Source organism: Pristiophorus japonicus, chromosome 16, assembly GCF_044704955.1.
Source record: "Pristiophorus japonicus isolate sPriJap1 chromosome 16, sPriJap1.hap1, whole genome shotgun sequence".
Taxonomy (NCBI): Eukaryota; Metazoa; Chordata; class Chondrichthyes; family Pristiophoridae; genus Pristiophorus; species Pristiophorus japonicus.
The window spans coordinates 14493327-14507506 of record NC_091992.1 but is presented as its reverse complement, the minus strand read 5'-3'; the positions used below and the strand labels follow the sequence as shown (position 1 = coordinate 14507506).

Sequence of the window (14180 nt, the reverse complement as noted above, 5' to 3'; positions counted from 1 at the left end):
CTGCCAACTACTTTGAATCTGCTGTCAAGGCAGCTGTTTCTTGCTCGGCACTACTTACTGGCTGGACAAGTACATTATTTTTTCCATACAGCAGATGCGTTCTGGAATTTTGATGCAAGGACTCCACATATTCTCTCGCCGAAGCTGCAAACTTATCTTCTGACATGCTTCCACTCGATTGACGCTTTCTTATCTGTGAAATACAAATTCGCCAACTTCATCAACAGAAAGCTGTGTTACTGCTCTTGTTCATTCGTCAACCTGATCTCTGGCACTTCGTCCCGATGGGCATGGGTCACCTGTGAGCCTTGACCTGGAGTGTCAGCACAGGCTATCTGACTGTGGGAGGGGGGGGGTGGTAACCTCAACCGAGCCCAATCCTTACCCAACGTCCGCACGTGTCCAATTACAGCAGCGATCACAGCGATTCTCCCATCCTTCACACAGGCCATTGTAGTGCCCCCTACTGCTACACTGACCAAGAGCAGCAAACAACAGAGACCAGAGGTTGAACCTGGGAATGTCTTATTTATATTACAGAGGATATACGGCACAGAAACTGGCCCAACCAGTCCAGTGAAACATAGAAAATAGGAGCAGTAGTAGACCATTCGGCCCTTCGAGTCTGCACCGCCATTCAATATGATCATGGCCGATCCTCTATCTTAACACCATACTCCCGCTTTTTCCCCATACCCCTTGATGTCTTTTGTGTCTAGATGATGTCTTTTGTGCCGGCATTTATGCTCCACTCGAGCATCCTCCCATCTTTCCGCATCTAAATCTATTCACATAACCCTCTATTCCCTTCTCCCTCCTGGTCCAGCTACTAACTGAGCCGCTGGGATCTGGACCTTTAAATCTACATCCATTTATCATTTAATAAACTAACAAAAGGCAGAGATGCTAGGCAGTCACACAAGATAAATTTGTATGGAGGCCATTCAGCCTATTTGATTTCACTCTCCCGGAACAACAGCCCTATCACCTCCCCTTTGCATTATCTAGCGGCTTCTTCAATGAGTCCTGTATCCTGCTTTTGAACCCCCTACCTGGTCAACCCATTCCAGCTGTTGATCGCACTCTTGTGCAAAGGAATACTTCACGGCACCTGCTCTAAACTTTCCTTCCACAACCTTGAACCTGCACCCTCCTGTCCTGCCGCCCTGGTATATCCAAAAGTATAATTCTGGGTTTGCCTTCTCTATCTCATTAAGTATCTTGTAAGACCCCCTCTGGTTCTTTTCTCATCAAGGCTGCAGCTTACCAACTTGTTCCTCACAACGTATCCTTCTCATACTTGTGGAATCAGTCTGGTCGACTGAACTCATTTTATGTAGGATTACATAGGATATAGGGCACAAAAACAGGCCATTCGGCCCAACCAGGCCATGCTGGCGTTTATGCTCCACTTGAGGCACCTCCAGTCTTTCCTCATTTAACTTTATCAGCATAACCCTCTATTCCCTTCCCCCTCATGCTTGTCCAACTTCCCCTTAAATGCATCGACACTATTCGCCTCAACTACTCCCTGTGGTAGCGAGTTCCACATTTAATCAGCAAGCGGCAATATTAATGAAGCAAAAAAAAACCTCTGTTGCAACTTGAATAATCAGCGAAGTCATTTTCCTCTCCAGATCTACAATACTTTATTTATTAGACCGGACCTAGTTCCATCAATATAAACGTGTGTTAAACAGATTTCAGATCAGGTTGTCTCTTACACCAAGTGCGGGCCGCTTGGACGGGGAATCCTGGTGTCCGTGTGCTCCGTGAATGCGGTGTCTTTGCACCAGTTCATCGGCCGATGGATCAGTCCAGTAATGGTCAGCAGTTTTCAGTTTTGTATACTCTAATGCACAAGGACCAACTGGAACAGGAAGCATAAAATAAAATCAATTCACTTTTGGACCAAAGCAGAACAAGACCAATCTGAAATGAGAATACATACATAAATTTCACCTTTTAAATAGTTTTTTTTTTGGATAGCGTTTGCTTATGCCAGTTGCAAGTACGCTGCCCCAATTAAATGGTGTTCATTCCTGCATTTCCCAGACCTGCTCCAAGTTGAGATTGGGTCGCACGATGCACGCTACTGATTCTGTTCACATACTCTCCCAGGATACAGGCAGCAATGTGTTGGGATATTGCAACATTCTTTGGCAAGTTGGCCCAGTTTATAACGGGAAAAATTGATCAGGCTCTGTGCACAGAGGGTTCGCCCACATTGGTACCATTCAATGTCCACAGCACTTCTTCGGAAGCGGGGTTACAAATGGGATAGGAGGTCAACGGAGTTTCAGTCATCATCTAACAACTGGCATAAGGATGGCAATAGGAGGGGCCTGGCATTGGTCATTTGACCATTGTTTTGATTGAGAAATAGCACGTGGACTGCCCAAAAAACACAGAAACAGCTCCAGGTGGGAGATAAAGGAATATAAACACATTAAAAATAACAATGATTCATTAATTTGAGACCATTCAATGGTCACTCAAGCACCTCATTCACCGGTCACTCGCCGTGCACCACACTCACCGGTCACTCCCCGTGCACCACACTCACCGGTCACTCCCCGTGCACCACACTCACCGGTCACTTCCCGTGCACCACATTCACCGGTCACTCCCCGTGCACCACACTCACCGGTCACTCGCCGTGCACCACACTCACCGGTCACTTCCCGTGCACCACACTCACCGGTCACTCCCCGTGCACCACACTCACCGGTCACTTCCCGTGCACCACACTCACCGGTCACTCGCCGTGCACCACACTCACCGGTCACTTCCCGTGCACCACACTCACCGGTCACTCCCCATGCACCACACTCACCGGTCACTCCCCATGCACCACACTCACCGGTCACTTCCCGTGCACCACACTCACCGGTCACTCCCCATGCACCACACTCACCGGTCACTCCCCGTGCACCACACTCACCGGTCACTCCCCGTGCACCACACTCACCGGTCACTCCCCGTGCACCACACTCACCGGTCACTCCCCGTGCACCACACTCACCGGTCACTCCCCGTGCACCACACTCACCGGTCACTCCCCGTGCACCACACTCACCGGTCACTCGCCGTGCACCACACTCACCGGTCACTCGCCGTGCACCACACTCACCGGTCACTCCCCGTGCACCACACTCACCGGTCACTCGCTGTGCACCACACTCACCGGTCACTCCCCGAGCACCACACTCACCGGTCACTCGCCGTGCACCACACTCACCGGTCACTCCCCATGCACCACACTCACCGGTCACTCCCCGAGCACCACACTCACCGGTCACTCGCCGTGCACCACACTCACCGGTCACTCCCCGTGCACCACACTCACCAGTCACTCCCCGTGCACCACACTCACCGGTCACTCCCCGAGCACCACACTCACCGGTCACTCCCCGTGCACCACACTCACCGGTCACTCCCCGTGCACCACACTCACCGGTCACTCCCCGAGCACCACACTCACCGGTCACTCCCCGTGCACCACACTCACCGGTCACTCCCCGAGCACCACACTCACCGGTCACTCGCCGTGCACCACACTCACCGGTCACTCCCCGTGCACCACACTCACCGGTCACTCCCCGTGCACCACACTCACCGGTCACTCCCCGAGCACCTCACTCACCGGTCACTCGCCGTGCACCACACTCACCAGTCACTCGCCGTGCACCACACTCACCGGTCACTCCCCGAGCACCTCATTCACCGGTCACTCCCCGTGCACCACACTCACCGGTCACTCCCCGTGCACCACACTCACCGGTCACTCCCCGTGCACCACACTCACTGTGCACCACACTCACCGGTCACTCGCCGTGCACCACACTCACCGGTCACTCGCCGTGCACCACACTTACCGGTCACTCCCCGTGCACCACACTCACCGGTCACTCCCCGTGCACCACACTCACCGGTCACTCCCCGTGCACCACACTCACCGGTCACTCCCCGTGCACCACACTCACCGGTCACTCCCCGTGCACCACACTCACCGGTCACTCCCCGTGCACCACACTCACCGGTCACTCCCCGTGCACCACACTCCAAGGCCAGATGCTGTGCACCCACCAAGTACACAGAACCCAGCGGCAGCACATCTCCTGTACACTGCTTCACTCGTGAAAACGCAGCTCTCAATTCACTTCCACCAACGGGGTTGATGAACTGCAGCTTTTTCGTACACACAGAATAACTGCTGTAACTCATTATTAGTGGTATAATCCCATCTATTGGGCCCAAGTTTCCCCAACCCCTTTTTCCAGCGCACTAACACAAGATGCACCAACTCCGTGCGCTCAAAACGGCGCCAAAAAACTTACTGCGTATTCTGGCAGCTCTTCGGTGTCTCCCTGGTCCTGGCGCGCCGTTTCTGTTTGAGTGGGGGACGGAGTTACAACCCTGCGCCGAAAACAGTGCCGGCAGCTGTGCACATGCACAGTGGAGTCTGCGCACATGTGCAGTAGCTCCTCACCCTCTCAGTGCGTCCCGATGTCCGCCGCCCCTATCCCGAGCAGAGTGGCCTGCCACACAGGCTGGCCGCTGCCTTCCTGCCCCAGCTCTCTCTCTCTCTCCCCCCTCCCCCCACTAAAAGGAACACTTGTTCAATCACATGCTTTTACATGAAAAAATAGCAGTTTCTAGGATCCGTTTTGGCTAAGATTGCTACTACAAAGTCCTCTAACTTCCTTTGGCACCCCCCCTCCCCCCCTCCCCCCCCATATCTCTGGCTACCTGTGCTGATCTCTTAATTCACCGCAGGGTTTTTCAGAACGTACAAAAGTGGCCACTTACTCTGGCCTAAGTTAGTTTGGAGTAAGTTTTAGCTGGCTGAACTGGCTTAAATGGCCAAAACTGGCGTAAGTGGCTGGTAACGCCCCCTTTTGAAAAAAAAAAACGAAACTAAAAAAACAACCTAACTAACTCAGTTACACTGGAGCAGATTAAATGGGGAGAATTGCGATTTTTAAGTTACTCCAAAAAAATCTAGCTGCTCCACAAAAAACGGAGCAACTCCTGGGGAAACTTGGGCCCATAAACTCCGCACCTATGGTGTTAAAGTGATTATGGAATCTAGAAAACGCTATTTCTTTAATCTGTTTCCTTTGGGACACACCAGCAGTTATGACAAAAAAAGTCAATTTGAAACAGCTTATGCTTTCTCAATGGCTCAGCGAGATTAATCAGTAAATACAGTGAGTCATACACACTGGGAAGGTCCAGGTCTGATGCCTAGTTATTATAGAGTTAGCTGACCTCACCCAGGCAGTAGGAAGGATATTGGAACTTGCTATCGCTCATCTTATATTATTTCTAAAACACCTACAGTACATAAGAACGAGAAGCAGGAGTAGGCCATGCAGTCCCTTGAGCCTGCTCTGCCATTCGATAAGATCATGGCTGATCTTCAACATCAATTCCACTTTCCCGTCTGATTTCCCTAGAGTACAAAAATCTATCGGTCTCAGTCTTGAATATACTCAACGATTCAGCATCAACAGCACACTGGGGCAGAGAATTCCAAAGATTCACCACCCTCTGAGTGAAGAAAATCCTCTTCATCTCAATCCTAAATGGCCGACCCCCTTATCCCGAGACTATGCCCAATATTTCAAGACTCTCCAGCCAGGGGAAACAACCTCTCAGCATCTACCCTGTCAATCTCCCTCAGAGTCTTACATGTTTCAATCAGATCACCTCTCATTCTTCTAAACTCCAGAGGGTATATGCCCAATCTACTCAATGCCTCCTCATAGAATAACCTGCTCATCCCAGGAACCTTGGCTATTCTTCGCATGAGGGAGCAGGCTTTTCGACCATCGTCACCTGACATCCACACACGGGCAGATCCCAGCGCAGGTTCCCAAATAACAATCAGGAACAGGAACACCGGTTGATTTCTTTGCCTAGCCTCCCCAGCCCCAGGGCAGTGAGGTCAATTGCAGTGAAGCAGGCCAGGTAAGATAAGGTGGTTAAGAAGGCATACGGAATACTTACCTTTATTAGCTGAGGCACAGAATACAAGAGCAGGGAGGAGGTTATGCTTGAACTGTATAAAACACTAGTCAAGCCACAGCTAGAGTACTGCGTGCAGTTCTAGCCACCACTTTACAGGAAAGATGTGATTGCATAGAGAGGGTACAGAGGAGATTTACGAGGATGTTGCCTGCACTGGAGAATTTTAGCTGTGAGGAAAGATTGGATGGGCTGGAGTTGTTTTCTTTGGAACAGAGAAGGCTGAGGGGAGACCTTATTGAGGTGTATAAAATTATGAGGGACCTAGATAGAGTGGCTAGGAAGAATCTATTTCCCTTAGCAGAGGGGTCAACGACCAGGGGGCATAGATTTAAATAGATTTAAAGGAGGTTTAGACGGGAATATGAGGGGAAATTTTTCATCCAGAGGGATTTGGGGATCTGGAACTCATATCTTTGAGGATATAACGAGCAGGGAACCAGTGGATGTGGTGTATTTAGATTTCCAGAAGACATTCAATAAGGTGCCACATAAAAGGTTACTGCACAAGATAAAAGTTAACGGGGTTGGGGTATCTGTAACATATTAGCATGGATAGAGGATTGGCTAACTAACAGAAAACAAAGAGTCGGGATAAATGGGTAATTTTCCGGTTGGCAAACAGTAACTAGTTGGGTGCCACAGGGATCGGTGCTGGGTCCTCAAACTATTTACAATCTATATTAATGACTTGGATGAAGGGACCGAGTGTAATGTAGCCAAGTTTGCTGATGATACAAAGATGGGTGGGAAAGCAAATTGTGAGGAAGACATAAGAAATCTGCAAAGGGATATAGACAGGCTAAGTGAGTGGGCAAAAATTTGGCAGATGGAGTATAATGTGGGAAAATGTGAGGTTATCCACTTTGGCAGAAAAAAATAGAAAAGCAAATTATAATTTAAATGGAGAAAAATTGCAAGTGCTGCAGTACAGAGGGACCCGGGGATCCTTGTGCATGAAACACAAAAAGTTAGTATGCAGGTACAGCAAGTAATCAGGAAGGCAAATGGAATGTTGGCCTTTATTGCAAGGGGGGATAGTGTATAAAAGCAGAGAAGTCCTGCTACAACTGTACAGGGGATTGGTGAGGCCACACCTGGAGTACTGCGTACAGTTTTGGTCTCCGTATTTAAGGAAGGATATACTTGCACTGGAGGCAGTTCAGAGAAGGTTCACTTGATTAATTCACGAGATGAAGGGGTTGATTTACGAAGAAAGTTTGAGTAAGTTGGGCCTGTACTCATTGGAGTTTAGAAGAATGAGAGATGATCTTATTGAAACATATAAAAGACATTGAGGGGGCTCGACAAGATAGATGCAGAGAGGATGTTTCCCCTCATGGGGGAATCTAGAACTAGGGGGTATAGTTTTAGAATAAGGGGTCGCCTATTTAAAACTGAGATGAGAAGGAATTTCTTCTCTGAGGGTTTTAAATCTTTGGAATTCTCTGCCTCAGAGATCTGTGGAGGCTGGGTCATTGAATGTATTTAAGGCAGAGTTAGACAGAATTTTGAGCGACAAGGGAATAAAGGGCTATGGGGAGCGGGCAGAGAAGTGGAGCTGAGTCCATGATCAGATCAGCCATGATCTTATTAAATGGCGGAGCAGGCTCGAATGGCCAAATGGCCTACTTCTGCTCCTAGTTATGATGTTCTTATGCCTGAAAGGGTGGTAGAGGCAGAAACCCTCACCACATGAAGTGAAGTGCCGTAACCTACAGGGCTACGGACCAAGAGCTGGAAAGTGGGATTAGGCTGGATAGCTCTTTATCGGCCGGTGGGAACACGATAGGCGGAAATGGCCTCCTTCCTTGCTGCAAATTTCTATGATTCTAACCACTGCTCCCCTTGCGATCATCTAAATTGGTACAGATCATTCCATCCCACATGGCTCGGTACCATACAGGGTGACGCACTCAGCCACTGGGTGATCGAGGAAGCAGCTGGCAGGAAGTTTTTTTTAATTGTACACAATTTCCTTAATTACAAAAAGACAGCAGTATCTCTCCCACTTTATGTATTTATTAATCATTAAAAGAATATTAATTCAGAAGCCTTACCGAGCAGGGAAGCCAGTATCGGCCCGCAGACTGGGTCTGACATCAGAGCTTGTTTCTCGTAATATTTACTGGAAGGGATAAAATGAAATAACAGTGACAAACACAGGCAGCGCCACATTCAAGAGGTAAATGGCCTAGAAATTGGATTGGGGCGCAATGCTGGTGCGGTGCACGCCACGTGTGCCTAAAGATGCCGACGGCAGGACCAAGGCAGGTTGAGGTGTGCCGGTGAGCTGCGGGCGCATGCGGCGGCCCAGGAGGCAGCTCACCGGATGCAGGCGGGTTTGGGGGGGGGAAGGAGCGAAGGTCAACTGAAGTGCCAGCTGAGGTCCCGAGTTCGGGGGTGGGTGTGGGGTCGAGCGATGGCCGGCATCAGCCCGTGCTTTTAATATGGAGCCGGAAGGAGCACTCCACATTCGAGCCAGTAAAAAATCTTTAAACTTGTCCTTTGCGTGGCAGCCTACAGGCGTCCTATTAAGGATTGCTGGTTTGACCACCATGTAGTCAGTCTTACACGAATTTTACATCATCATAGGCAGTCCCTCGAAATTGAGGAAGATTTGCTTCCACTCTAAAAATGAGTCCTTAGGTGACTGTACAGTCCAATACGAGAGCCACAGTCCCAGTCACAGGTGGGACAGACAGTCGTTGAGGGTAAGGGTGGGTGGGACTGGTTTTCTGCACACTCTTTCCGCTACCTGCGCTTGATTTCTGCATGCTCTCGGCGATGAGACTCGAGGTGCTCAGCGCCCTCCCGGATGCACTTCCTCCACTTAGGGCGGTCTTTGGTCAGGGACTCCCAGGTGTCAGTGGGGATGTTGCACTTTATCAGGAAGGGTTTGAGGGTGTCCTTGTAACGTTTCCTCTGTCCACCTTTGGCGCGTTTGCCGTGAAGGAGTTCGGAGTAGAGCGCTTGGCTTTGGGAGTCTCGTGTCTGGCATGCGAACAATGTGGCCTGTCCAGCGGAGCTGATCAAGTGTGGTCAGTGCTTCAGTGCTTGGTCGAGGACACTAACGTTGGTGCATCTGTCCTCCCAGGGGATTTGTAGGATCTTGCGGAGACATCGTTGGTGGTATTTCTCCAGCGACTTGAGGTGCCTACTGTACATGGTCTATGTCGCTGAGCCATACAGGAGGGCGGGTATTAATACAGCTCCGTAGACCATGTCCCTGCCGCACAGCACTGCCCCCCAGTCATCAAGATCCATGAATTTTACAAAGGGGCCTGGGGCAGGTGTTAGGGATGCCAATTTGCAGAAGCAATGGGCCCAATACCATTGTCAGGCAGGCACCCTGGACGACTGGAGTGCCCTACCCAATATGGCATGCAATGCATTTCTGACATGGGTCGTACTCACCATGTGGACTCCTGAGGAGCCCGTTTTATGCCTGTAAAAACGGGCACAGCGCAACTGAATTTCTAGACCAAAATGTTTGAAATCACATACATAAATAAATCCGGTGCAGAAAATTAGCATGGATGGCAATTAATGTCTGCCCCCCCCCCCCCATCACACACACCCCCCCACCACACCACACCCCCCCCCCCCACCACCACACACACCCCCTCACCACCACACACACCCCCCCCCACCACACCCTGCTCGCACTACCACACGCACCCCCACCACCACACGCCCCCCCCACCACCACACACGCGCCCCCACCACCACACACACCCTCCCCCCCACCACCACACACACCCTCCCCCCCCACCACCACACACACCCTCCTCCCCCACCACCACACAACCCCCTCCCACCACCACACACACCCTCCCCCCCCACCACCACACAACCCCCTCCCACCACCACACACACCCTCCCCCCCCACCACCACACAACCCCCCCCTAACCACACACCACCCCACCACCACACACACCCTCCCCTCCACCACACACACCCTCCCCTCCACCACTACACACACCCTCCCCTCCACCACCACACACGCCCCCCCCCCCCTCACCACCACACACACCCCCCACCTCACCACCACACACACCCCCCACCACCACACACACCCCCACTCCCACCACACCCCCACCCCACCACCTCCCCCCCACACCAACACACCCCCACCACCTCCCCCCCACCACACCCGCCCCCCCCCACCCCCTGCCATGGAATCAGAATCTTTGAATTGAAAGCTGGTTGTTAGTATGTTCCGTTGGAGTATAGGCAATGGAGAGCTCCAGGATGCACATTTATGGCTTTGAAATCCATCTCCGCTGTGCCGCAGAGGGAAGGCTTTGACAAGGGAGAGGGCCCAAGGTCAATTAAACCAAAGCAAACCTCTCCTAGAGGCTGGTAACAGCAGCATTGGCAATTAGCTGACAGCAGCTCATCTGGCTCCCCAAATGAACAGGGGATGGGCTAGTGGTACCTTGCTGCAAGGGAGAACGGGCTCAAAAGGGACACAAACTAAAGTAAATACAATGAAAATGACCGGAAGCTAGTGGGTAATTAGCACAGTATTTGATTCTTCTCAACCTTCAGGTACAAAGAAAGTTCTGTGCTGGGTGATTGAGTGTTGTGTTCTCACTGGACTACCAATCTCTATCAATAGGTTTCCATGGGGTCAATGGCCTCAGTTGCTTCTTTTTTTTCCTCCATGCTTTTATAAAGAAAGGTAAAGAAAGATTTGCATTTATATAGCGCCTTTCACAATTACTGGACGTCTCAAAGCACTTTACAGCCAATGAAGTACTTTTGGAGTGTAGTCACTGCTGTAATGTGGGAAACGCAGCAGCCAATTTGTGCACAGCAAGCTTCCACAAACAGCAATGTGATAATGACCAGATAATCTGTTTTGTTATGTTGATTGAGGGATAAATATTGACCCAGGACACTGGGGATAACTCCCCTGCTCTTCTTTGAAACAGTGCCATGGGATCTTTTACGTCCGCCTGAGAGCAAACAGGGCCTCAGTTTGAGGTCTCATCCGAAAGATGGCACCTCTGACAGTGCAGCATTCCCTCAGCACTGCACTGGAGTATCAGCCTAGATTTTTGTGTTCAAGTTCCTGGAGTGGGACTTGAACCCGCAACCCTCTGACTCAGAGGCGAGGGTGCTGCCCACTGAGCCACAGTTGACACATTCACTTGGGAAGTTCTGGTTCTTTTATGAAACTCCCTGCCCTCCTCCTCCCCAAAAGCAAATTATAATTTAGAAAAAATATATAATTTTCAATTAAGTTTCATTGACTATAAGCTCCAAATCCTTTTGGTTTGAAATTCCTCAAAAATCAATTATTTGGTGGCGGTTGTGGTTCAAAATTGGAGAGTAGAACCTTGACTACAGACCATAATGCAGGGTTTCCTGGATATTGGGAGATTCCAGCTTCTGACTGGTCTATAGAGAATTATGTTTTCAGCCTGTGGAAATTAGATCCATTTGTTCCATTTTAAAAATAACATAGGCTTCAAATAAAATGCTGGAATCCCAACTCTGCCTGTCTCCTGGATCCAAACCAGGAGTCCTGCTAGCCTTTTGGTCTGAAGCTAAATACAGGAGTTGCTTGGATAGTCAATTCTACCAGGCACCGGGATCCAGATAACAATTTCATCTGCTGGATCAAGAATATCACGTCTGCAAAAATCACTTCAAATACTTAATTGAACTTTAGCTGGTTGATGGCAAAAATCGACGCCCACTTCTCATGAACATTTGTGTAGTTGTTCCGCGTGTATCCAATTAAGTATCAGATTCTACATGTGTTGAGGTTTGACGATTACTTCAATTGGATCAAAGGCGGGTAAATGGGGTTGAGGTACAGATCAGACATGATCTAACTGAACGGTGGAAAAGGCTCGAGGAGCTGAATGGGCTCCTCCTGTTCTTAAGTTGACATTGTTTGAGGGGCCAGCTTTCCTATCCCAGCTCCACTGTGATCGGTGACGGTTAGCCAGAGCTGCTGAATGAATACATTGGATGTTTGTACTACATATCGGAAATCCTACCTGGAGTTATCAACGATGTACTGTACGATTTTATCCAGGACCTTCTCAAACAAGGCTGTGCGCACCCAGATGTGTTTGATAGCTTGAGGTGTAAGGGTTGGACTCTTGGATATCGATCCCTGCCTCTTCAGAGATTCCTGTCCATTCGACTGGTTTTTCCTGCCAATACACAAGAGTTTAAAACTTTAAAAGAATGAAATCAGTCTCCTAGTTAAAAGTCAATTGCTACACCTGTTGAATATTTGATAATGTTTGTGTGATTTAAGTCTGCAGATCAGTTAAAACCTCATCTTATTTACGTGAAGTTAATTTTATACAATATGTCTGCTCTCTGTTTAAAGACTACATTTCAAGGTGGATGCAGAGAGGATATTTCCACTCATAGGGGAAACTAAAACTAGGAGCTGTAGTCTCAGAATAAGGGGCTGCCCATTTAAAACTGAGATGAGGAGGAATTTCTTCTCTCAGAGGGTTGTAAATCTGTGGAATTCTCTGCCCCAGAGAGCTGTGGAGGCTGGGTCATTGAACATATTTAAGGCGGAGATAGTCAGATTTTTGAGCGATAAGGGAGTAAAGGGTTATGGGGAGCAGGCAGGGAAGTGGAGCTGAGTTCATGATCAGATCAGTCATGATCTTATTGAATGGTGGAGCAGGCTCGAGGGATCAAATGGCCGACTTCTGCTCCTATTTCTTATGTTCTTATGTTCTAAAACTTTTAGTTTGCTATCATTAGCCACAAATATTTCTATTCAGACAGGACTGTTAAATTCAAACCCGTGTGATGGAAGCGAATCATACACACCAAGAAAGGTCCGAGGCTCAATCCCCAGTTTATGCAACATTGGCCATTCTCAGTTGGGTTGGCAGTGGGCACGCTACCTATGGCAGCGAGGTCTGTGGGCAAGGGTTGAAGAAAGGAGCCCGAGATACAAAAAATAATGGAATGTTAGCCTTTATATCTGGAGGGCCAGTCTATAGAGGGGAGGAAGGTTTGCTGCAGCTATACAAAGCCCTGATTAGCCCACATCTGGAATACTGTGAATAGCTTTGGGCACCGCACCTTAGAAAAGATATAATGGCCTTGGAATGAGTGCAGTGCAAATTCACCAGAAGGTTATCAGGGCTCCAAGGATTAAGGAGAGATCACGTAAATGTGGCTTGTGATCCCTGGAATACAGAAGGTTAAAGTGATTTGATTGAGGTCAAGAGGATTTTGAAAGGAATTGATGGGGTAAGATAGAGAGAAATTTTTTCCGCTGGTGAGGGGGGTCTAGGACAAGGGGACATGACCTTAAAATCAGAGCCAGGCGATTCAGGAGAGAAGTTAGGAAACACTCCTTCGTGCAAAAAGGTGGTAGAAGTGTGGAACTCTCTCCCACAAAAAACAGTAGATGCCAGTTCAATTAATAATTTTAAATCGGAGATCGATTTGCTAAACAAGGGTATAAAAGGGTATGGGCCCAAGGCAGGTGGTTAAGATATAGATCAGCCATGATCTCATTGAATGGCGGAAAAGGCTTGAGGGGCTGAATGGCCTCCTCCTGTTCCTAGGTGTTCCATTTCTGATTGCTAGCCAGCGCCATCTACTGGACAGTGCTTGTGTGGACTTTGGGCGAGGTCAGTCAAGTCCGGCTATGATAGACAGGGCAAAGGAGCGGCGAGAGAATGTAGAGGGACATGATCGGGAGAGGCGTGAGTTCGGGGCCAGAAGAGGCGAGGGCCCAGGGACAGCACGGGCCAGCCCACACTGCGATATGTGTGCGCACTAGGCCCATGCAGCAGAGCAGGTCTCCAGTCGTCTTGGTTAACCCTTGCCACTGGACCAAGACCTAGCTCTGTCAAGCCCGTGTGGTGGCTGGTGTGCAACGGCCACCCCACGTTAAAAAAATCCACGCACAGGCATCTTCCACCCTTCAAGATGTAGTTCGGGACCTGGAATATTAGGTCCTTCATTGAAACACCTGTGAATTCATCCCTTTTTGGCGTGGAAGCAAGTCATCCTCGTTTCGAGGGACTGCCTATGATGATAGTCACTGTCTATGGTCTATATTACAAACTGATATTTCCATCCAACTGATATTTCCATCCAACTATATGACACCATCAGTGATCTATACAACATGGCTGAT

The 14180-nt window shown here is 49.4% G+C and overlaps 1 protein-coding gene across 1 annotated transcript in view; it reads right to left on the bottom strand.

Moving 5' to 3' along the window:
* The window catches only part of sgsm2 (small G protein signaling modulator 2), a 99676-nt gene that overhangs the window by 60384 nt on the left and 25112 nt on the right, over positions 1–14180 (bottom strand). Inside the window, exons 3-6 of the mRNA XM_070858010.1 lie at positions 12052–12210; positions 8094–8161; positions 1725–1870; positions 59–193 (exon numbers count right to left, since the gene is read on the bottom strand). Of these exons, the coding sequence (XP_070714111.1) occupies positions 59–193; positions 1725–1870; positions 8094–8161; positions 12052–12210 (508 nt within the window). The remainder of the gene's footprint in view (positions 1–58; positions 194–1724; positions 1871–8093; positions 8162–12051; positions 12211–14180) is intronic.